At 40.7% G+C, this 25,981-nt stretch overlaps 1 protein-coding gene across 1 annotated transcript; it reads left to right on the top strand.

The window, feature by feature from the left end:
- LOC131793145 (polycystin-1-like) lies at positions 1-25,915 on the top strand. Its single transcript, XM_059110545.2, has 25 exons — positions 1-70; positions 1,223-1,467; positions 1,966-2,098; positions 2,413-2,829; positions 3,229-3,412; positions 4,008-4,492; positions 4,746-4,880; positions 5,331-5,530; positions 6,155-6,296; positions 6,600-7,057; positions 7,775-7,997; positions 8,789-8,961; positions 9,489-13,435; positions 13,521-13,828; positions 14,292-14,644; positions 15,598-15,798; positions 16,781-16,906; positions 17,502-17,711; positions 18,285-18,545; positions 19,061-19,675; positions 19,986-20,210; positions 20,824-22,317; positions 22,694-23,006; positions 23,425-23,652; positions 24,140-25,915. Exons 1-25 carry the CDS (start codon positions 1-3, stop codon positions 25,792-25,794), a joined length of 12,801 nt encoding a protein of 4,266 aa, XP_058966528.2. The 3' UTR covers positions 25,795-25,915.
- Positions 25,916-25,981: the final 66 nt, after the last annotated feature.

Genomic DNA, 25,981 nt, shown 5'->3' with positions numbered 1-25,981 from the left:
ATGGCAGAGGCTGCAAAGACTGTTTTGGACTTTGATGTTAAAATGACCAAATTCGGTGCCTCTCAGAATGGTTACAGCCTCTGGAGTTATCCTGTCACCTTTTAAAGTGTTTAAGACCGAAGTATTGACAAGTTTCTCGTTGCATGAGAATTTTTTAATACCCGCTGACCCTCCTAGGGCTAATTCTCGCGAAAGTGGATCCATTCAAAACATCGATCTTACACAAACCAAAAAGATTCATTTCCCCTTACTAATAAATCAGGACTGCTCATTCCATCCTTTTTTAAAATATGAACGTAACGTTTGAATTACTCTGGGCATCTCGTTTTTTAAATGTCTTCACTTTGTTTTGTTTTGTTTTTTTAACTCTAAGAAGTTACGTTAATGACCCTCTGAGGCTCTAGCATCTATAGGGGCGGAAAATTCTGGTAATTTCGGAACATCTTCGGAGTCTTCCGTCGTGAAATATCCTAGAATTTTGAAAAGGTTGGAGGGGAGGTGGACCTCAACAACAAGGAAACTTCTGTAGCATTGTTACTTTTAATAGTTAAAAATTTGCTTACTAAACGAGTCAATCAGGTTGTATGTACCGTTTATCTTAACTGCAAGACTTTTCCCTATAATTCTTAATACGGACCTCTCAGTGATTAACTTAAGGGTTTCATGTACTCATTTTCTTCTCTGACATTCTTTCACGAAGATTCACAAGCTCTGACGCTAGTTGTCGGTTAACCAACTATAGCTTTTTATATGGCTTTTAAAATTAAGTAAATTTAGATCTCTATGATAAAGCGTTCAGTAATATAGTAGAAACGTGAAGAAAGATCAGTTTCCAAAGATCATGAAGTTTAATGACTGTCGAAATTGAATCTGTAAAATTATTTATTCTTCGTAAACCTAGGGCCATGCCTCAACTTCTAAATTCTCGTAATTTCCAAGGGGACAATGGGAATGGCTGTCGTTGGAAAAAACCCAGGGGTAGCTCAGGCCGAAGGCAGAGAGTCGGTCGTGTAAAAATACCGCGGTGGTAGGTCAGTAGTCGATGGACCATGGATCAGATTTCTAGATGATTGATTTTTTGAAGTAAGACTTTCCTTTTAGTATTAGCAGTAAGCCGTCCTGACACTGTTCACAAAAATTAACGTTGAGATAAATATGGCTCAGTACAACGACAAAACTTTGTTCAAATAGTCGGCCTTGAAAGTTTACTCCATTTTTCCAGGTTGGCTTCAGTGTACCCATTTGAACGTTGCCGCAGAGAGGAATGGTGCAACTTGTACGCCAAGGTCTAACCCAGAATGTGGCGGAGTTATTGATGGAAGAACTGATACTGGAAGTACCGAGCGATTCATTAAGATCACATTTGCTCGTGATTTTCTCGTTAACAAGTTGGTGATACAACTGGGCAGCCCGAATCCACAGATCAATGATATATGTTTGAACTTCTCAGATTCCTCATTAGAATCAGTAAGTTTTTTTTCTGTTTTACGAGGATGAATCATAATGCCTTCTTTGAGATGAAAAAGTGTTTTTTTCTCTTAATCGCGACGCAATAATTTTGTAGTTATTCTCATAGATTTCACTGGAGTACAGACCGTTGTCGTACTCCTGTCTCCCACCTCCAATCAATGGCATTCTTGCCAAAAATTAAATCGCTATAGAACAAAAGAAGCACTCTAAAGCTGGGGATACCGTCTGCTAACGACAGGAGTGCGGTAGTGACTCAACGTTTAAACTGTCATTGCATTTGCTTGTAACAAGATTCCACTGCTAACTACGAAAGAACCGGATTGTGCATAACAACACCATGTTGAATAAATTTGAAAACATCATTATCACCGGCGGGAGGAATGCTTGACTGACTCCCTAGACACGTGTATGTCAACTCAATTAATCCAAACAGTAGCTCCATAGTGCAAGAAACTTTTCTACAGTGTTCACAACAACTTCTTAAATCTCATGCAGATAACCTTAACACCCAACGCAGTTAAGGAAGAGATTACCTTTACACCGCGTGTTGTAAAATGGGTTCAGATATTCTCTACTACAGCTGGTGGATTCAGAGAAATAGAGGTGTACCACGATCACTGCATTAGAGGTAAATAGGCTTTTTAGGCAAACTTAGCCGCGGTGCAATCGATGCAAGTCTCCATCAAATAATGGCTGTGAACACTGCAGCTAGAATTTCTTTGGTAGTGTTTGCATTTGGGTTTGGTGCGAAATATGATGCCAATACATACTTAGATGTAGGGCACATTAAAACGGAGGAATGAGTCGGGTAGGAAGTCCATCAATAATCCGCTGCCTTACCCCTTTCCTCTTTGTCTTAGTAGCTCAATCAGCACAAGATCTGTGATCGAGGATGTTGCACATTTATCTGGCTTAAGAATTCTCTGTAATCTCACCTTGCAGATAGACAATGTGACCTCATCAACTTTCTCCCTTCTAATGACAGCGGTCCCATCGCCCTTGTTGACGACACTGTTATGTTCAGCATCCAAATGGCCATACCAGAACCTGTAAATGTTCGCTTCACCACCAAATCCCACTCAGACGATGGATACATTTTCAAGATTAGTACTATCTATGTTAAATTATTTCGTGTAGTTTCTGATGCAGAGACATTATTACAGCAGAGGAACTTTAGCGATGTCATGGGTGTAGGCTGGCGCACACTCTGGGTAAATTACCGCTGCACGAGTGTCATTCTTGGCTCAGGAAATGATGTAATTTTGAAATTCGACGACATGGTCAATCACCAAATCATTCATTTCATCAAGTTTGAAAAGCCACTGAATAGAAAGACCATTCTGCTGTGTAATAGAAGAGGTAAACCTCACGTCTATATAGTAACTGTATCCTAGAAAATGGACAGAGATAAATCATTGCACATCTTCGACTCAATAACTTTTGTCGTTGCTAGGGACTTCCCCTTTTCACCTTCTTCCCGGGAGAGTGAGAAAGACACACTCTAAACAAGACAGATCACTTGCAACCCAACTAAACATAAATGAATAATACAATAACACTAAAACTAACCACCGGTGTTAGAAGGTTAAGAGAAAGCTAACTGCTGACTGGATTCTGCGGCAAATTGGTGAGATTTAAAGTCGTAGTTATACGCAAAGAGAGAGATTTATAAACTCATAAGCAGCTCACTAACTCACTCCAAACTGGCCACAGATAGGTATTGAAACTTTTACTTTATTTTCGTTGTCATCACTTTAGACAAGTGTCATAATGATGCTAGTTACTACTGGCCATTAGACAAAGCAATCGGCGAAGTCTTACACGACGTACAAGGTAGAAGTGATGGTAAAGTAAAAACAACTCTGATAAAAAGCGATGTTTGGGTCAGCGGTCCAAGATGGCACTCTGTGAGTTCAGCTGCATTAGATCTATTTAAATCTGGGTAAGTGTGTACCTCTTCAAGGATCGTACTGTATGGGAAAAAACGAAGTGTTGGATGGTTACATACGCATGATTTGAAATCACAAGTATGATTTCAGACCAAAATTGCACGACACGAGGTTCAATTACCACTTTATTACATCCATTTTGAAATCGCCCAAATACAGGACTTGGTCAGTTCAAATATTTTATTGATGCAGTTCTGGGCCAGTTTGAAATTAAATTCATCCATTTTTTTGGGGAGGGGGGGGAATAAGAGTTTTGGAAGAAAAGTTACAAAATTTGCCATATGATACTCTTTATCTTTCATTTTCCTGCAATTTGATTGGTTACTCAAACAAGCCTTAAAATGTGATTGGTTGTTTTGTTTTTAGTGTAGCCTCCTCATTGGCTGGGAAAAAGATGGGATTTAAAGCAAAAAATTGTGCGATTTGTGAATAAATCGCATCAATTAGAGCCAGTCAGATTACAGGGACCACCAGTGATTTCAAAATGGATGTAAAAAAAAGAAATCGCCCCAGATTATTCTAAAAGAAAGGGTAATGAATTATCAGCAACTGAGTTTATTGACCGAGATTTTCCTGTTGTTTTCCTAGACCCATTGCCTTGATACAGAACCTTTCATCAACGTGCCTTGGTGATATTCAACAGTGCTATGACGGTCTCACTGTAGCATTTTGGTTCCAACTAACTGAGAATATTGCTGACTCTCAGTGGCTGTTATACTCCGCTAAAGACTTTACAGACATTTCCATAACAGTACAGTCGAATAACATAACGGGTGCCTTTTTCATCTCTGGAAACACGTGGTCGGCCACTTTTGACGTCACACTCCATCAGTGGCATCACGTGGCTTTCACGTGGGCAAAGAGCAATGGCTTCATAGCTATTGTGAACTTTGTACATGTGAAACAGGGTGGTGTAGATTCTTCTTTGACATCTAGTAGTGGTGACAATCCTTTAACCATTGGTCGAGGACTAACGAAATCTTCCCTTTATATGAGCCACGTTGTTGTATACGAAAGGTTTCTCAGTTCGTCGCAGATTCAAAGGATCGGAAAATGCACTAATCTTGTCTCAGGTGAGATTTTAGATCTGCAAATGATGGTAAAAACGTTCGTCGCAAATCATGCACGGCTCTTAAGCCCTTTTTTTCGTCTGTTATAATCAACTTCAGGTTTAATGCTTTAGGTGTAAGGTTTGAGCAAGGGTTATAGTGCAGCACGATGGGATGCAAGCTAATATCGCACTCATGATTGGAATCAGATGATGTGCAGGTCTTACTTACAAAACATGCTAATACAGCGACCTGTTTGTTTCTTTATTTCCTATAGACACAGATCCTGAGTCGTATGGTGTCATTACAGGAATTGTCCCTGATGACCAGTTCATTGCTTCATCCAGCCTCAACCAACAATCAGGTCCTCACCAAGGAAGGGCTCGTGTCAGCCAACCAGGCTTGTTCTCGGGTAGGGGATTAATTGATAAAAAAAATAATAAATAAAAAAATAAATAAAAATAATTATAACAATAATAATAATAAAAACTACGGTGAGGGCTCCAATGAGATCCAATTCCCCGTTCTTTATTAAGTCTCTTTTAATAATAAGCCATTTGTCAAGGACTTTTTGTTTCTGTTAAGCCCCCTTCTTTCCCTTTCTTCCAAACGAAAACTCTAAAAGAAAAACATAAGGAAGATGTTACCACTAAGATGACCTTATGTTAATGGTTTAACTGTAGTATTGTTATCAATTTGGATTGAACTGCGTTTCAGAAGCGAACATATTCGTTTTAAATCTGTATTGGTGTACATTTTAGATATTGTAGGTTTTTCACACAAGTAAAATGCACCATTTTAGTCCCCATACAACAATATCACAACAACAACAACAACAACAACGTTTTGGTTGTCAATTCAGGATCATGGATCCCAAATGTTCAGTCAAAGTCTCAATATCTTCAAGTCGATCTTCTTCAAGTCAGGAACATCAGTGCTATCATGACTCAAGGAAGGAACGAGTGGGAGTGTAACTGTGGCGAGTGGGTGACATTGTACACACTCTCTTACAGTCTCTGTGGCAGCATTTGGTCGAACTACATAGCCAATGGCAGCATTAAGGTAAGGCTACTTTATTCTGTAACTTATCATTATGTTCGCACCATCCTTATTATCCTCATTATCTCCATCAGCTTTGTCATCATCATCATCGAATCCTATCCTTTGTCGTTATATTTCTGCCCCTCACCATGGCCATTATCATCATCTTCATCATCATGATCACCATCATCGCTGCCGTCACTCTCATAACCGCCATCCTTGCCACCACGATCAGTGCGTTCTCTTAATCACGACAGGTACAGAAGATGAAAACTTCAGCTCAGTACCTGTTATCAGCGACAAACTTGTCGACACATTGCTATTGAAATCCCAATATTCTGGAATAGCATATCAATTTTACCTCTGATGCCTTTACTTCCATCCACCCTTTCCACCAGAAAAATATTGGACTTTGTTTTCCGTCTGTGATTTCACAACACTAAATAGTGGGAGGGAGGTATTGTAGCAAACTACACTTTAATTTAAAACTAATTCCTAAATATATCCTTTAAAGCGGTTACATGGATGTTATGTGTCAACTAATTTTGGCACCGATTTGTACTATTTGAGTCTTCAGTAGTGCAGTCTCCAGAAAGCTTCCCTCCGCTGCAATTTTTCATTATTAACATCATTTGTCCTTCGCAGTATTTTGTCGGAAATCACGATGGGGAAACTATAGTGTCCAACTTCCTGTGTCCTGACCTAACGGCCCGAGTGCTACGTTTCCATCCTTTCTCTTGGCATAATGCCATCGCCATGAGGATTGACGTAGTAGCCAGTAAGAATGGTAAGATTTAAGGGTTATTTGTTAGGCCAGCTCTCATTAGTTGTGCTTATTGTCCCCTACAAGGACTGAATGACTGAAATTCTTGCCTGATGTTTAGCGCCTTATTTTATTCACTTAACTTTTACTTCCCCAAGAAGGCGACCTCTTTTTTGTTTACAGGTCAATTAAACATCTGCCAGATAAGGATATTTTGACAGGATTATGACATCCCCTTGCCAAAGAATTTAACATTAGTAAATCTTTGGAAAAGTTGTCTGCACCACTTAACTTTCATTCTTTTCTTCTCCACATTCACTGATACAGCCGTAAATTACTTGGGTTGCTTTTCCTCGCCAAGTGACATGGTCTTATCAAACGACACCGTCGTATCCAAACTGACTCCAGAGCGTTGTGTCACTGCGTGTGGTAAGGCAGGTAAACGATACGCAGGTATCACACAGGGAACTCAGTGTCACTGCTCTAACGATTCGCCTGATGTCGATAAGGTGACAGACGATGCTGCATGTTATTACCCATGTGAAGGAGACAAAGCACTCAAATGTGGGAGCAACTTATACTTCAGCGTTTACTACGCCCCTGGACAATATGATTTCCCTTTAGCTTTGTCTGTTACAAGCGCCTCTGAGGCTTTTGAGAGAGTGAAGATTACGGTGACACCAAATTATGGTTCTCTAGTGATGCTAAACTTTGGCGATGGAACAGTGATATATACCAAGAATTCAAGTATCGAATATGTATACACCACTCTGGGATTACACGAGGTACTCTTTTGTATTAGGGCGGGGTTCATAGAAAGTGGAACACAAGACGTGTTCTGTTAAGATAATCTATTTCAACCGCAATTGATTTAGGGAGAGATGATCGAAGTCCCTCAGGAGAACAAATCAACAAAAGTTTTCGGTTTTAAACGCGTTGACTCCTGGGAATAGTCGTCACCATTTTTTTTTCGATCTCAAGGTCTAGGGAGACAACTTATGGCGCCCATTTTCCGACCTATGAGGCGATTCTTATAGCTTTTTCGCCAATTTTCGAGCTTTATGACTTCTCCTCCCGTTTCCAGCGTATCGAAAGAACACGAATAACTCATTATTTTGTTTATGTAGATGGCGAGTGTCACGGGCGGTATCAGACGCGTCTTAAAAAAGCGAACGAAAATGACAGCGGTCGCCACCGGTGCTCGGTGCTGATCAACTAAGTCAATCTGATTCTTTACTACTTAATGAGAAAAGGAAAAGCTAAGAAAACCCAACCTTAAACTGTTTGATCCCAACAGTATACGACCGAAACATCTTGATATTGGTGCTATTAAATTACTGAATTGTTTTAGCAGAAACTACTTGTTATGTAATTAAAAGGAAAACTTTTTTGACGTAACGCTCGAAAATTACATGTTTTGGCTTTTAATTTAGATCATTTATGGAACTACTCCACTAAGGGACTACGTTGATGCCAAAATTTAATAGAAATTTATCCTTTAGGTTTATGCAGAAACAACGATTGGTTATTACGGGCAGTGTCAAAAAATCTACGACATGAAAACCATTAATGTATCCCTTCCGGTCACTGGAGTAAAGGTACAGTGTCCAAGCGTAGTGGAGGCGTGGTCGAGTTTTGAGTGCAGTCTGAAAGTTGGAACTGGATCAAATATGGACATGCAATTTACAACTCCGCTCGGTGAGGTCGTCAATGGTTCAATGGAAGGTACATCTATTTAGTAAATAGATTTCACTTGGCCGCGCGTTTATTCAGTATTATACGATGACTTAACCCTTAACGCCCTAAAATCAGCATATATATTCTCCCTACTGTTCTTTATACATTTCCCAAGGTGCTGCCAAGGAGAATTTGTTTAATAATCAAAAGCTTCTTTCGTTGGTGATCATTTCCTTTATTCTCATGACTTTAACGTGTGATTTAAGGCTGATATTGTAGGGAGACATTTGGCGCTAGTCACTCTTAGGGTTGAAAGGGTTAATTCATAAACACATTTTGATTGGTTCTTTCTCATAATCTAAAGGAGGACAGACGCACAGCTGAGGTCACAACTAACAAAATTTTGCTTTCTTAGCATATGAAACAAATATAATTCGTGTTTCTGTGCGTCTTTCAGTTACAGATAACAGAAGACTTGCAAATGTGGTAACAACACTAGCGACACACTCGGCCGAGCCTCGTGTCCCTTTTTTTCCCCCTTACCTTATTTCGACGTCACCTTTGATTTATTACTGAACAGAACCACGGCAACATGAGATGTATTTGTTTTAATGTTACGATGCAAGAGTTTATAGGACTTCAAGGGGCTATATTAGCTTGAATAAAATGCTGAAGTTTATTCAGTTCAAGGATTTGACACAAATTTAACCAAAAAAATTACCCATGGAGGACTATACATTCAAAGTTCTTTTATTTTTTATCTTCTTGCATTAAATTTCCTTACAGGTGAACCAAGAAAGCTTCAACAACGAGTAAGATTTTTTTTTTTCGTTCTTCAGACTCGACTCCACAAATGGTCGGATATAAAACACGACTCCCATCAAGTGAACCCAAATTCAATTTATCTGATGCCAACAAAACCATCATTTTACCAAATTATTACTTTGGTAAAACTGGAAGACTGGTGGCAGTGAAATCCAATACCACTCGTGCTGGACACATCGAGTTGCAGGTAGGCACCACATCGAATGCACGTATGTGGAAATAAGCTTTAACTAATGAGTTCAAAGAAAACTTCAACAAGCTAACCACCAACAAGATTCCAAATTTGATCATTTCCGTCAGCTTTAGGGGTTCCAGCTGAAAACAAGGGAGACAATAAAATCAAAAGGGCTGTCAAAAAAATTGTATTTCTCTTTCTCGGATTATAACACTGTCGTTCTTCGCCCCTTTGCTAAATGATGTTTTCATGTCACGTGCTTTTTTACGGTTTTTTAGTTGGAACAATTGTAACAATGCAGAAATTTTGTATCTGCCCGAAAAAACGAGATTTTTCACTATGTATAGAAGTTATTGGCACATCATATTCATTACCCATACAGCTTTCAATATTATGATGTCTTCAAGAAAATCCTGGCGAGGAAATTTATTTTTACATTCAGGAATTGTTTTTTTTCACTCGTCAATTTTAAGCGCAATAGACCTTATTCTTATTAATTGCATCGTTTGTGGGCAATTATTCTCCATTTTGATTGGCAGGTTCTCCGTCCTCTTTGCATTCTACCCGCGGAGAACAAATATTGTTTTCAAAATGGGAGCTGTACAACCAAACTTCCTGAGTGCTCTCTTAGTAACCTTGGCTACCAATGTTCATCAGCAGCCAACGTTTTCTGTGGTCAAAGTATCGATTGTCACATGGGTCTGCTTACCTGCCCAGCAAACCAAACCTCGAATTCAACCTTAAGTACATATTACGAAGTAATTTATACTTCGACGCTTTACTTACCTGAAGGGTTTCACATTACGATTGTCAACCAACCGGGTTTCATGGTGCGTACAGCAGATATTGTGTCTATTGGCGCAATTCAAAACATCGCTGCAGGGATAATCTCGACGGAATCAGCAGGAAATGCTTTTATTTTTTACCAACATCACTTTTCAGTTGGAGAGGTAGTGTTAGGGAGAAATAACGCAGCCTTTACTGAGATACATCACACGTTCCATCTTGTGGTCGTTTATCTTCCCCCATCAGAAATGGTGGTTTCTTTAGGAAACTATCCAGTAGGTCATTGGAAACAACAAGGATCTGTCGCATGGAGGAGCATTGAACTTAACATCACGGCCTGTGTTAGCATGAAAAATATTACTTGGGAGGTACCTGATTTCGTTCCAAAGAATAAAACCTTTAATATCGTTGTACCTCCGCATCCCGGACACAACGTCACGTTTGGCATTCAAATTATGGAGGAAAATTCGTCAAACGTTCTGTACAAAAAAGAAGAGAAAGAGTTCTTTTATTCTTGGACGAACGTCTCAAAATCTCTTCCATTAAGAATAGACAGGGAGAGTCAGACCACCTTACTTTTGACAGCTTCCAATCTTCTTTCATCAGCGATGCGCAAGTGTCAAGTCGAAATTATGATTCCCGTAGAAGAGGTTTACCTCTTTAACATCACTTTAACTTCACTTGGCAATGAAACGGAAATCAGTTGGGTCGTAGAGAGAGGAACAAATATTAGTTACCTGGTTTCATTTGGTGACGGAAATTACATTGAAGGTTCGTTTAGAGAGCTAGGAATTTTAGTCGGCTCGTACCTACACAAATACTCAAGAGAGGGAAACTTTACTGTGAATGTAACGGCTTACAATTTTGTGTCGACTGAAACTGTCACTGGTGTAGCAGTCGTGATTGCTCCCATAGTGAATGTTACTTGTAGAGTTATCCACGCTGCTCGTGATATCGAAGTGAATGAAACTATTCAAATTAATGCCACGTTTCCTCAAGGAAGTAACTCTATGGCGCTGGTGGATTTCGCAGATAGTTCAACAACCACTGGTGTACCAACTCAGACACTCATTTGCAGTGACACTTGTCGGCCAATGTACTCCTTGGTAGTGTCACACAATTACTCCACATATGGTAGTTACACTGCAAACCTGACATTCATTAACTCTGTCAATAAGAGAACCTGCTTACCAAACATATTTGTCCATAAGCCTGTGTATCCTTTGACAGGCTTTAACATAACATGCCCTCTTGCCAACCTGTCCACGCCAACTTTCTGCATGTTGGATGTGACGGGCGGAAACGATTTTTGGTGCGACTGGGACTTTGGCGCCAATAGCCAAAAAGGTAAAAGCCATTACTGGAATCTGACACTACCAGTTGTAAATAACTACTCGGACGTTGGAAATTTTACCATCAGGACTAATTGTAGCAACCGTTTGTATAACACAACTGTGATAGGAAATGCTATTGTACAGGAACCAATCACAGGCTTTGTTGTAACGTGCCCAGAGGCACAATCCGTTGATGAAGCTTTAAACTTGGACGTGCAAGTCGCAACTGGAACGGGAATGAATTTTGAGATCAGTTTGAAACATGTTTATGCTGATAACCTCACGTTACGACTGACCAACTTTACAGATCATAAGTCACCAACGTTTTCTATAAGCCCACAGAAATTTCCAGTAGTTGGAATTTACCTTTTGACGGTGAAAGTCGCTAATCTGGTAACACCACAACAGATTTACACCCGTGAGATAAAGGTCGATAAAGTGATCGCCAACCTTCGTCTGCTTAATAACGATACTTTCATTCCTGTAAACAAAACCATTAAATGTGGGATATCGATAGATGCCGGGACTAACATAACTTTGGACTGGGACTTTGAAGATGGACGGAGATCCGTATCACTGTTTACCGGAGACTCTTTAAGGTTACTCGGTGACTTTTTGGAACATTTATATACAGACCATGGAGCTTACCTTCTAAACGTCACAGCCTCAAACCCCGTCAGTAAAGTGACAGTTACCAAATATCTTTACGTGCAGTATATTGTAAAAGACATTGAAATCACATCAGACAGTCCACAGGAAATTCCACCGGGCACTGTAACGTTCACGGTGTCTGTAAAACCGGACACTCACCCACCTACAAATGCTACGATAGACATGGACTTTGGTGACAGTACGAACAGGATGAACATACCTCTTGGAGAGGCGCAAAGCATCAACATTACCAACAACTACATAACCCCTGGGATGATACGAGTAAATATGACCATGAGAAATGACGTTAGCTCCGTCAATCTAACGCATGTGGTGGACGTTCAGCGGAGTATTAAAGACCTGCAGATTTTGGCTTACCACACTGATGGAGACGCCGGATATGGTGCCCCGGGAAGAGGACCAAACAAGGCGGACTTTCCAATGGAATACGACGTTCTGCTTGTTGCCAACATTTCAGACGGAACAGCAGTAACTTACCGATGGGATTTTGGAGATGGAACTTCGGTTGAAACGAAGAAAATAAATGTATTGCACCGTTACCTCAGCCCAGAGGGATTTTCAGTCACTGTAGAGGCAAAGAACTCTATTAGTGATGCAAGTGTCAGTCGCACGATAAGAATAATGAAGAGTATATTTAATGTTTCGTTTGAAAACGACAGCCCAACAGTGCATGAGTTCAACACCACGTTGTTTATTACGATCGGACAGCGAGGTACTGATTCCTGTTTCCTGGTAGACTTGGGTAACAGCACAAGAATTCTTTACAAAGGATTCAGTGATGTGAGTTGTGATGACGAGCTGAAGAAAACAAGCGATGTTAGAGTTCTACCATCCCTTAACTTTAATATCACTTTTGAGTACTGGCAGAAAATAAATTACGCTGTGAATCTAACAGCTCTCAATTCCGTGTCTAGAGTTATTATTCACGGCTGGGTGGTTATCTTGCACCTTCCTTGTGACTTCCCCGTTGTACGAATACCCGATGCTGGACGATCATTTGGCACTCGCCGAAAGTATTTCAGAGCAGATTACGTAACAATCAAATCCCGCTGCACTATTAACTGTTTGGCATCAAGAGAGACATCATTTCATTGGGAACTCACACGGATTTCGTCTGGAGCTGACAATGGCACCACTCTTCGGACAGATAGTTTTGACAAGAATCAATCCGTGTTAATTGTACCGCAGCGATCATTGCCGTACGGAACTTTCATGGTCCGACTCAATGTGAGTATGGTTGGGCTGCCTCTTGTTCACAGACACAAGAACGCGTACATCGAGATAATGCCGTCGCCGTTACTCGCAAAAATCATAAGTGGAAATGCCTGGAGTCAGTCGGTGTACAAAAAAATAGTCCTTGATGCTTCACATTCACATGATCCTGATTATGGATCAGAAGACAAACGTGGTCTTGAGTACTTTTGGTACTGCAAGACGACAGCTGAAAATTACGAATTTCCCTCTGTTCCGAGTAAAAATTTCACAAATAGTAATGGCACTGATTCGAGTGGATGCTTTAGAAATGGAACCAGACTTCTGCCAGTTAGCACAGACATTCTAGAGATCCAACCGAATGTACTATGGGTAAACACGACGTATGTATTTAAATTCTTCGTAACAAAAGACTCCCGAATGGCCATGTTTTTTGTTCGTGTCTCCCTGACATATGAAGACCCGCCTACGATGAGCATAAGGTGGGTAGTTCAAATTACTCGTTTATTTCCAACATAGGCTCATCTTACAGTAAGCTAACAAAATCTTCTTTGTACTTTTTGAAAGGAAACCTTACGATGAATTTCCAGGAAAAGAGAATCCTTCTGCCAAACTGTCTTTGGAGGGAGTATGCAAAGGCTGTAACCAACAGGATATCAACAGCTTAACGATTTCATGGAGTTTGTGGGTCACTGGTGAAGGTTACGGGGATGGAAATGCACACAGTGCGATAGAAATGGCTGACCATGCAGTAACAGACTGGACTAGAGTAGCAAATCTCTTGGCTATGACGAGAGCAGGCATCGCTTCTGAGTTCCTTATCTTAAGGGCGAACAGTCTGGAAAGTGGAGTTTCATATACTGCCAGAGTCGAAGGTAATTCTGATAAAGCTGCTTCTTTATCAACCTCGTTTCTGTGTAATCTAAAGCCTCAAAGAAGGTATAATTGTGGCCTTTAACAAATGCGTATAGGTTTGAATTAAGTCCCTCGTGTATAAAGTACAATGATAGAATGGATCAGTGTTAATATCTGAACAACTATTAACCCTTAACCCAACATTAACCTTAAATTGTTATCAATTGACTGCGGTTGGGTTAGGGGAGGGGTAAGTGTGCAGTTGCTTAGATACCAGCTAACATTTATTCAATAGAATTATGATTTTGGTGGAGCAAACAGAAAGAAAAGAAGAGGAAATGTAGGTAGCAACTTCAGAAAAAGTGACTTACTCAAAGATCATCTGAAAAATAATCCTTTTCCTTAAAAAATACGAAAGCATTTCACTTATCAAGATACTTTCGCCCTAAAGTTTTTATTGTTCCTTTTTAACTTTTGTTCCAGGCCGATTAAGTGAAGGTGCCACTGGTTTTGCTGAGTATGTCTTTGTTACAGCCTCCCCTCCCACCGGTGGGGAGTGTCACGCGATTAAAGGAGATGGCAGTGGTCATGAAGTACTTATCACTCTGAGTTGTAACGGCTGGACTAGCTCCTCGGGCTCGACTAAGTTAATGTATGACTACTTCTACAAAACCTCGCCAGATGGTGCAGAATATTTGTTTCAATACACAAGGGACGGAACTATTGGGAACATTCGGTTGCCACTTGGATTGAGGGAGTATAACTACACGCTGTATCTAAAGGCTATCATCTCAGACGAGCTTGGGAGTAAATCAGAGGCCAAGTTTGAGTATCAGGTAAAACTCACTGGGTTCTGATAGTAACCTGTTTCTGCTGGTTTCATGGACTTGCATGAAGGGAAGATATTGTTCGTGCACTCAAAAAACTTCTAGTTACGTTGGTCATTGTGATGCTCTTGTACATGGAAAGTAGTCGATTCCAATTACACCTTTCCAAAGTTCCCCGTTCCTTGTAAACAGTTACCTCTATCCAATAGACTGGAGGGAAATTTTAATTGTGGTAATAGTAAATGGAATAAGCTTTCCCTTCTCCCCTTATGTTGAACCTGCATTGGATTCGAATGATTTTGTGTTGTAGTGAGATCAACTTGTAAATGCGAGATTCGAGTAAGGTTACTTAGCTTCCTCGGTTTTTCCATAATAATTGCTTAGATAACTGGTCGAGGAGAAGTGTGGATGTGAGTTGTATCTGGTCGCAAGGTGCATCACTTCCAGTCTCGGAATCTCCATATGATCTAAGCACCGGCCTCAAGAGGTAGCTGTAGGTGTCTGCTTACAAAAAGTGAACTGAAGTCAGTTTGCCTAACCAAGTCTACGGCCATCATGGTCTAATCTCTAGCACATCAAGGGAGCAAACCCAACAAAACTTGGGCAAAATTTTCAGTGATATAGATCATTTTTAAAAAAAGCACAAAACTTTAAAAAAAGCGCAGAAACACGGCATGGAGTTGGGAATGTATGACTGTCAGAGAAGGGCACACCGGCATGGCCTCCAAATGATTGATGTTTTGAACACGAATCTGGTACTGAAAACTAAAGAAATTGTTGCTCGTTTTTGTCGACATTTCCAGGGTCGATGACAAATCATTCTGAAATGCGGCAAGTTGGTCTATTGTAAGCTACTTTTCGGAGCATAAGATAGTTTATCGGTTTTATATATTTTCGTTTAAAGAAGACAGCCAGTTATGTTTACTTATCTGATCTTGCAAGTTACCCTTTTTAAACCCTAGAGTTTTCCAAGTGAAGAAGACGACTCTGTTCTTATCGAAAAACTGTTGGAAGAGATGACCATTAACAGTACATTGCGAACTCTTGAGATGGAAAGTTATTCACAGTTTACTAATCAATATATTGTGGAGGTGGCATCGCAGTTAAATGCCATGTCAGAACGCGCAGCCAACCTCACAGGATTTAAAGAAGCATCACGAAACGTGAGTATAAGCAGCCACGCATGATCGACAGTGAAACCGAAGTGTCGTAATGTACTATATGATGTGTTCAAACAAGACGATAGAGGTGTATGCGAGGAATAAACTCAATCAAAACAACTTGGTCTTTTTTCAGTCTAATAAAAAGCACATGGCGGACCGTATGCGGGGATGCCCACATAGAAAATCAGGAGCTTCTAATTTTGGGAGGAGTCCTCTAAGTCTAAAATATCACAACACAAAGGATTTAAAATTATTTCTACTCTGAAGGTGTCGACTTGTCTAAGGCCACATTGATTATGACAGACTCCTCATTACGCTCGCAATTGTTTTTTCCACTGGAGCTCATATCCTTCTCTTTACTAGTAACACAGTGGTCAAACGTCTGCGCATGTGTAAACGTGGTAATGACTTGGTGAGTTTGTCAAAACCAAGCTGTCCGACACAAGTTAGAAACAATTACATAAGCCAGTAAATCACAGTGTTCTAAAAGCGTGTACATTTTTCGATGAAGCTCCAAAAAAAAGGCAAATCAACAGGATACGCGTACTTAAATAAGCTTTTGAAAAGTCTCGAATTTTCTTTTTCCCTACTTTTATTTCCTTTCACTGATTTCTACGCAACTTTCAATATTCTTGCGTTAATTTTGCGAGACAGCGGAACTTTGCGCGGAAACTTGATACGCAGCCGGCCAGATTTGATCCCCTGACGCATGCCTGACGTTTGAGCGCTGTGATACTTGTGACGGTATTTAAAATAAAAGGTTGTTATTCGTTTTCATCGAAAAGCTTAGTGGAAGTTGCTATCACTTGCAAATGTTAAAGTCTGAGCTTTGGCGGGACAAATAATTTTGCTATCCAGTCGAAAACAAATCCTATTTTTTTCAAAAATAACTTGATAAAATTTAACTACAAGACTACCTCTGCGCAGCGATGCGCAGAAGACCAATTTATACTTCCTAATCCTTTCTGAATCACTTTTCCAGATCCGCACACGAATGAGTCGGGTTTTATCAGAAATTACTATGGATGACATAAAGACAGTCCGAGAGACTGCCAATGCCGTCTCCAAGCTTGCAACTATACCTGATGAGTGTGAGGTTGAGGCTCAGGTATTATAATAATAAACGAGCTCTAAATTTACCGTCTTTGTTACTGTATCTTTACCCTGGACTCTTTCGACTTTACTAATGGAAGCATTTTGCAAGATGCTTGTCACATATGCCGAGACAATTTGTTCCATGGCAAATGATTCTTTCACCGCTCAAAATTGTTTCAGTCCTTTCCGCACTTCTCACGATATATGAAAGCAGAGGTTTACCAGAATCCTCACTGGAAGCTCAAGATTATTTCCTTGTTCCACACTCGTATAATAATTGAATTACCTGAGCAATTTCCTGATGTGTGTTTTGGTTTTGCCTTATTTCGCTCTGTAGTTGGTCCACAAAACCCGCTCAGCTTTCCAAACCTATTAAATTCAAGAGTGAAACTCGCAACCTCGTCACTCGCGTTTTCCCGCGCTTGGAGCTGTTTGCTTGTTTTTACCTGGAGTTTTCATCGGCTCCCTGTGATTTTTTTCTATTGTTCTGATTGGCTGTTATCAGTATTTTGATTTTGGTTTTCCACACTCCATCGATTCGCTCTGTGCAGTCGATTTGAACTTTTCACTTGCCGGCTTACTTGGCATTTTGTTCGTTTTTATAACAGTTGAACCTGAACAAGACACTCAGCAATATGGTGAGCTTAATCATACAACAGTCCGCAATAACAGATTCTACTGAACTCTGGGCAACGCTAAACACTGTGTCCGAGGCGTTAGGTAACATGTTGGGGGTCGTATCTCATTTGATGGATGGAGAATACTTTGCTGGAAATAGGACAAACGCGTCAATGACACAGGAAAATTTTGATGTATTGGTAAGTAGTTGGACTTGACGTAAGGGAATGAGAGTTATCAGATAAAAAAAAAATGAGTGGAACTGAATTCCATTCTTCTAAATAATCCGTTTACTATACTTTGAAAGGGACAATTTTCGTTTTTGTCGCCCGCCTATGTGGGGAAATGTTTTGAAAACGAAGGAAGAGGGTAAAAATGTTCGATATATTCACACTAGTCCTGCCACACTTCACAAGGAAAATTACCTGATGCATACTGCAGCCCGATAATAACCAAAAGAGAGATCGCTCCTTACTTAGAGCTATAAAGCTACCAAATTCTACAGCTAGTTACGCGTAATATTCCTCTGTGTCCATTCCGATCTCATTTTATGCAAATCGAATCCCAATAAAGCTTCTCAACAGTCCATGACAGTCTTTGAATAAAGAAAAGTCAAGTTTCCATAAATTGGAAAGTTTCCTTTGCGGTTAAGCTAAACGTTAACTAAACAAAAGTTACACTTCTCTTCTATCAATACTCGAGCAACTCTTTTATTACAGCATTCTTGAACTTAATAGCAATTTCCTTTAATGTCTAATTATAAATCTTTAAAGGGTAAAATTCTGATGGAAAAGGTCATAGAATACGTCAGACTCCTATCTGACTCGTATCTTGGTCACACACTACCAAAAGAGGAACCCATACAAGTGCGCTCTCCTTCGCTGTATTTCACCCTTAACCGCGACTTTCCTGCGGGATTCTCGGGACGTACTCTTCACTGTGGAGTAGGAGGTGTTGATTTGCCTGACGACTTTGGAGAGCTGGGCATACTGAAGGACGGAAACGAGACCGCTCTTATCGTTCTCGACGCATTGGTAAGTGTAACTCTTAATCAAATCACTTTAACTTCGTTTTTAGTTTCTGGTTTTATCTTTACTCAGAGAATCCACTAGATTGAAGGATGTTTTTTCGACTTTACAATACGAAAAAAAATCTTTCTTTATTTCATTAAAGTAGCCATTTTTCTTAAACTATAAGTTCACACGAAGCTTTCGAAATTGCCCATTCTAACAATATGTAGAACACAAAAAAATAATAAAGGCTTAATTCATATTGTTATTGGAGTGTAAATTGGGTGCGAGATATATCTTCTCACTCGAAACTTAAAATGAAGTTTTATTGATTCAGAAGACCCTACGGGGAATTTATAAAAGGAAACCGTAGAAATATATGTTGTTATGACAGTCAAATTTTGTTTCTCTGTGGTATAGTATCTTTATGGATTATTTCTTAGCTTATTTCAATTAAGAATGTTTATTTCAATTGCTTTGTTCTAATACTTTGTGTGGTTCTCACAAATCCTTTTTTTGTGCCGCATGTTTCATGACAGGTCACCTCAACACCTTTCGTACCTTTTGTTTGGTCCCCAAGTGCTAGTCTTGTCAACAGTCACGTGCTTTCAATAGAAATACGCAACTACAGCACTCAAGAGGAACTGAAAATCGAAAACCTTACGCAACCAGTGGACTTGTGGATAAGAAAAGGGAGCGAGTCCCTTAAAACTTCTCAAGGGAAGGTGGAATACACCAAAATCCTCAGGCATAGGTTTGAAGTAAAGAACAACCGAAGCTCTATTACCATTGAGGTGGACCTTCTTGGGGAGTTTACGGAGCAACCTTCTCTGGTCGTTTATCTGCGAAAAGGAGAGGAACCAACAATGGACGGCCATGAGAAGGATAAAATACGGGTTGTTCCTCAACTCAACTCTAGTGTCAACGCAAGTAATGAAGGGGCCTGGGATCCAAAGCTACTGTTCTTTAGCAACACAGAATTCAACGGGACAGCAGCAGGGGAATATTTTGTGATCGTCGAGTACAACGGAACTGTCAACGGTGCTAGAGTCGCTGAGGAAGATAGGACGGTGGAATATTTGTTTTCTTCATACACATCCGAGTGCTTGTACTGGAACGAACTGAATCAAACTTGGGTTGGAGACGGTTGTGTGGTAAGATACTTCTGCATACATAAGTAGGAGTGGAAGGAAACAGAAATCAATTCATTATTTATTTGGCTTCTATCTCTTTCAATTTGCTCGAATTATTCTGTAAATTGAGAGAGGAATACTCTCGTAAGGACTCGAAATAGTGCCTTGCCTCATGAGGAATGCCCTGACATTTCAGTTGACTGATTACACCTGCAACTACACTGAGCATAACGTGTTGAAAATTTCAGCTTTTACGTGAAAGTTGTATATTTGGAATTGCAGGGTAGTCGTTGTAGTTAGTTTGTTCCAGCTTTTTGTTATTTCCTATCAGGTTGGACCGTTGTCCAATTCAACACACACACAATGTCTGTGCACCCATATGTCGTCGTTTGCGAGCAGTTTCTTTGTTCCCCCGAACAAGATTGACTGGAGAAAGGTGAACCTGAAAGAGCTTCTCAAAAATCCTACCGTCACTATCATCGTTTGCTGCATCTTTCTCCTGTATTTTCTGCTGGTGGTATGGGCCCGACAAAAGGACAAGGCAGACCTGTTGTTGGTGAGGATATACTAATACTCATGATAAAAACCACATATCCACTTTGCGTATGATAAAAGCGTTAAGATATCACAACGAGCAATAAGAAGAAAGGAGTTATTATTAAAATTTCCGAAGGGCAGGAAAGCGCGGGCGGTAAAATTGTGAAGGGGTGTAGGTTTTGATCCGGACTTGTTGAAAGGATGGGGGGAGTTCTCTAGGCCAATAGCTGATCGAATTCAAGCAAAATCGATAAAATCAAGGGGTACTTTTGACCCTGAAAAAGCCCTATTATCATCATTATATTCAGCTTATTTGGTATTAGCAGGTTGGATCATTTAAAGTTCGCCTCAAATAACCTCAGATGACCACAGTCAAATCATCCTGACCACCATATTTCAAACCTTACCTTAACCGGCTCTCGGCATATGAAATATGAATATGTTGGTTGTAACATGTGAAACAAAAAATGAGAAATTCGTGCTTGAAGAACATTACCTGGTGTTGTTGGGGTATGGAAAGAGAAGGAGAAAGAAATTTTAAATTATTGTGCCATCAGTGTATCGGGACATCCCAAGAAAAATAACCGAACATGCATAATTCTTTTCATAAACAAGTTTCTCTATCGTGACAGGTTGGTGTCACTCCACTTCCAACTAATGATCCAAGGGATCTATATGGTTACGAGGTTATAGTCTTTACTGGTTTTGACAGTAGCGCGGGAACCACTGCAGATGTTTCGATAGTGCTGACTGGCACATTTGAGCAGACACAGACCCGTCGGTTACTCGACCTGGAGCCAGCGCGAAGAAAATTTCAACAGGGAAGCGTTGATAACTTTCTATTGACAGTCCCGCGACCGCTTGGAGAGATACTGGGTATTCGAATATGGCATAACAACACCGGCCCTGATCCTTCGTGGTTTCTCTCACGGGTGCTTGTGCGCGATCTTCAGACTGACAAAGTGGTATGGTTTGTTTGTGATCGCTGGCTTGCGGTTGAAGAAGACGATGGTCAGATCGATCGAACACTTCTTCCAGCTTCAAAGGAAGAGCTGGTGAGGTTTGGTTTTCTTTTTAGCTCCGAGGTTCGTAATAATCTCAGTGATGGGCATTTGTGGTACTCAGTGTTGTATCGTCCTCTTGGAAGCTCATTCACCTGCGTGCAGCGCCTCTCCTGCTGTCTGTCAATCCTCACCTGCAGCATGCTAGCAAACGCCATGTTTTACAAGGACGGAGCAGAGGAAGAGTCAAATGCTGAGGTTGAAGTCAAGATTGGACCTATTCGACTCTCAATAAACCAAATCGGGATTGGGGTCATGTCAAGCCTGGTAGTTCTTCCTGTGAACTTACTTATCGTTAACATTTTCAGAAAAGCTCGGCCGAAAGATTTGCCCATGCTAGGTACAAAACCGAGTAATCACCAAAGCAATGCGTGTGAATACAGTGATTTCGATAGTGAAACCTGCAGAAGTTACGACCTAGTCGAGAAGAAGAAAGAAGATGCCGAAAACAGCGAAACAAAGAAGGAAGAGAAAGGGGAAAAAGGAAAGAAAGTGTTCACTCTTCCTCATTGTACAATCTACATTGCTTATGGTTTGATTTTCGTTGCTTCTATTACCTCTGCCGTCTTCACAATCTTTTATTCTCTGACATTTGGAGAGGCCAAGTCACAGAGATGGGTGTCAAGTATGATGATATCTTTTTGGCAAGACGTAATTATTTCTCAGCCACTCAAAGTCATCATCGTAGCAGTGCTCTTCGCTCTCATCATCAAAGATCCAGACAAGGCCATTCGAGACGACGGAAAGGAAAGAAGGGAACTTGGGAGGGACGAAGAATGGATACATGACTCCTATGGCAATCTGCAGAATGGCTTCGACTTCCGAAAATCTACTGAAATTCCCAAGCCACCAGGCGAGGGACTTCTACATATCGCCAGACAGCGTCGCACAAAGCAGAAGCAGATGAAAATTATCCTTCGTGAAATTTTCCTCTACTTTGCGTTCATTCTTGTCCTAAGTGTTGTAGCGTATGGAAGCCGAGATACTCAAGCGTATGCCGTGACCAAAGCACTCACCGATATCTTCCCCGAAAGCAAGTACACCTCACTGCTTCCGTTTGATCAGGTAAACATGCGAAACTGTGACGAAACTTAAGGTGGCAAGCAATATTGCCCTTACTGTTCGCACGTGGTATTAAAATAATTGATTCTACTGCACTTATTCCCTTGTGGTTTTTTGCGCATTTTTGCTGGTTTGTCTCTTCAACAGACCTTTCCATGGCCATTTGTTTTACGTTTTAGCTAATTGCCCTCTATTCAGAGTTCAAATTATTATGAATTTTGCTTTTGCTAATCGGGCGTTAAGGCGTACGTATAATCACATGAACACAAAGGAATAAATCTACGTTGAAAAAGGTCTACGCACAAATGGGTAATTTCATGTGGAAGGGCGTTTCTTTACCTAGAGGTCATTCTTTTGTGTACGCTTTTGTCTTTAACAGAGCAGTGAAGCATCGAAATTATGGAACTGGATCGAGAATTCCTTCGTTCCCTCCTTACACCCCCAGTACTGGTATGGTCCATTTATTATCAAACAAGAAGAGCAATTGTGGTCTGAAGAAAGGATGACATTCAAAACTGGACGCGGAGGAGGACGTAAAATCAAGACAATAGTAAAGGGCGGTGGGTCCTACGCAACTGACTATGCCGAGTCTTTTGAATCATTGAAGAGTTTCCCCAAAACTGTCACCGCTGACCGAGGAATGTTTTATATTGTGGGTGTGGCACGATTACGTCAGCTGAGGGTGAAAAAAGGTAATATTTATAGAGTTCACGGTATTCTCCTATTTTTCTCGTCATTTACATGCGAGGCCACTCACACTAAGTGCAGCGCGCTCTAATTAAGAGAAGGCAGACACAGCGGCCTTCTACCTAAGCATGATTTCAAAGAGTGTTGGGATTATTCAGGGACTCTTTTCAAATCGCCAAGAAACTTTAAGGAAAGTAATTCAGTTTAGGAAATTTTAAGGAAAGTAATTCAGTTTGGGAAATTTTATGGTGTAACATTCAAAAAAGACTCTATTTCCATCTATCATTGGCTCAAAACACCTAGAGTAACTACCTTGACAGATGGTAGCTGCTTTTGTAATTCAGCAATGCGTCGCAAATAACAGATATCTCCCAAAGTTAGGGCTGAACCAAAACCATTCTCCTTCGGGGATTATTTTTTCAGATGCCTGTACTATCCCCTTACATCTGCTCCACATCATCAAAACGTGCACTTCTTACTACTCATGGGAAGACGAAGAAGAAGGCGCTTTTCATCCTGGCTGGGAACCAATGAAGGAAAGTGACGTGGAAAAACTTTCGAATGATCATCAGTCTCCCTGGATTTGGCAAAGCGCCCTGGCGCTGAATGGAACACCATTCTGGGGAATTTTTGCATCTTACTGGGGAGGTGGTGAGTGTCTCAACCGTGATTAGCTGTCATACATTTACACCCGCAGTACCTCACGGACCGAATCAGGAACGGAATTAACTGATGCGATTCGCACACAAAATTAGCCCAATAAACTACTTATTATTATCCCTTGACCCTTTGCCGAAATCTTTCAAACGTTAAAGTTTCTGATGGGGAGGGTGCGGTGATTGATAGAAAGAGAGAGTTTGGGGATTTTAGATTGACATTAAAAGGGTGATGAGTCTGTACGTTGAGCTGAATAAATGCAATTCAGTACAAATCGAATTAGTTAGGGAACGGTCTAGTGTAACAACTAAAGCAAAACGTATGTAGGTTGGTGTTTGGAGAGATTTTTACCCATTGATACAAACGACAGTCAGTATTTCAAGGACGCAGAATGAGAGGTCAGAAGGGAAGTAGCATAGGAGACTTTTGGTTGAAATTTGAATGCTTGTATTCGACTAAAGCTTTTTTCTATTTTTTACAGGTTTTGTGTACAATCTCGCTCCCACGCGCTTGACCGCGCTGAAGAATATACGAGATTTGCACATTGATGAGTGGATTGATCGGTACACGCGCGCCGTCTTCGCTGAATTCACGGTTTACAACGCGCACACTAATTTCTTCGGTGTAGTAACTATGCTAACCGAAATTCTCCCCACTGGGGGATATTACCATTACCCGAAAGTCCGTAGCATCCGGCTTTACCGCTATACTGGTCCAGAACAAATGGTTATCATGGTTTTCGAGTTTATCTTCTTCGTATCCCTATGCATTTACAGTTACAACGAAGCCAAGCAACTGTTTGTACTTGGAAAGAGTTACTTTAAAGACCCTTGGAACTATGTTGAGATAATAGTCATCGCCTCTTCATTCTCCGCCATTTTTCTGTACCTTGCAGAGTTGGGGTTTGCTAAACTGGCCGTGAAGCGAATGCGAGCAAACCCTGATACTTTCATCAGCTTTGACTACATTATATTCCTGGATGAAGCTTACTTAGGAACATTAGGCATGGCAGTTTTCTGTTTCTTTCTCAAGTTTCTCAAACTTCTCCGATTCAATCGGCGACTATCCACGTTGGCTCAGACGATCAAGGTCAGCAGCAAACCATTGCTATCCTTCTTTGTTATTTTTTTCCTTTTCTTTGTAGCTTACGTTCAGGTGGCGTTCCTTGTGTTTGGTCCAACAAATGAGGATTACGCTACGTTCGTTGTAGCATCAGAGACTATGCTGTCCATGACCCTGGGAGGGTTCGATTTCCTAGGGTTGCAGAACTCAAACCGACTCATCGGACCCATCTTTTTCATCTCTTTCATGCTCTTCATGTTTCTGATCCTTGTCAATGTTTTTTTGTCCATTGTAAACGACGCCTTCGCTGAAGTGAGTAGTAACGTTGGAAACCAAACGAACGATTACGAGGTACTTGATTACATCATGTACTGCCTTAAAGAGCAGATTGGCAGGCTGGCGAGTCCACCATTCAAGCCGTTGTATAAACCTACATTGACAAATTTTGAAAAGGCAGTGGCAGACGTTGAAGACTTCGCCGAGAGTATCATGTATACGTTGGACAATATTAGCATCGAGGAACAGCGACAGGCCAACTGGCTCGAGGTCGAAAAAATAAGTGACAAGAAGAAAACGCTGTTCCGCTTTTTGCTGCACATGGACGAAGACTTTGATGAAGACGACATTGCCGATGCAATCCCGCACATGGCCAGATTTATGTCAAAATACAGCCTGGAACAGCTACAGGAAATCTATCAGAGGAACCGTGAACAAGTCGTGTTATCAAAATTCCACCTGAGTTCCACTTCTTCTTTGGAAGACAGCTCTTACGAAGGACAATATGAAGACATAGATGGCTTTGACGAACATGTCTTACGAAGCTGGAAAAGTTGTGGAGAACTTAGCCAAGCTGATGTCGGGGTGCCGAACAGGTTTCGATCTCTCGAATCGATAGCCGAGGAGAACGAACCGATCCACGCCAACCATACTTACGACTCTTTGGCTGGCAGTGACGAACAAGGAAACTGTTCCAGAAGTTCTTTTGATATTGACGATAAAAACCCAGTTGCAATGATTAAGTCATCTTCCTTGAGTGATATTTATATCGAAATAACGAGTAACACGCATTCGTAAAGGCTTTGAGGTCCAAACTGATGGACCACACTAACGGCCCTCGACAGCACCCCTCCCCTTCCCCGAAAATAAAATCAAACAGAAAGAATGCATGTTTTGATCCAAACCATGTTTGCCCGTCAATCCTGTCCGGACATTATCGGTATTCTAGCACTAATCCAATGTAAAATATGACTGAGAATTATAC

This window comes from Pocillopora verrucosa, chromosome 8 (genome assembly GCF_036669915.1).
Source record: "Pocillopora verrucosa isolate sample1 chromosome 8, ASM3666991v2, whole genome shotgun sequence".
NCBI lineage: Eukaryota > Metazoa > Cnidaria > Anthozoa > Scleractinia > Pocilloporidae > Pocillopora > Pocillopora verrucosa.
This window is presented reverse-complemented; position numbering and strand designations above follow the sequence as displayed.

Coding starts and splice junctions, on each gene's coding strand:
- LOC131793145 (XM_059110545.2), top strand. CDS start 1: ATGGCAGAGGCTGCAAAGACTGTTTTGGACTTTGATGTTAAAATGACC. Junction 14,645..15,597: donor AGGCCAAGTTTGAGTATCAG/GTAAAACTCACT, acceptor TTTAAACCCTAG/AGTTTTCCAAGTGAAGAAGA. Junction 23,007..23,424: donor TCAGCTGAGGGTGAAAAAAG/GTAATATTTATA, acceptor TTATTTTTTCAG/ATGCCTGTACTATCCCCTTA.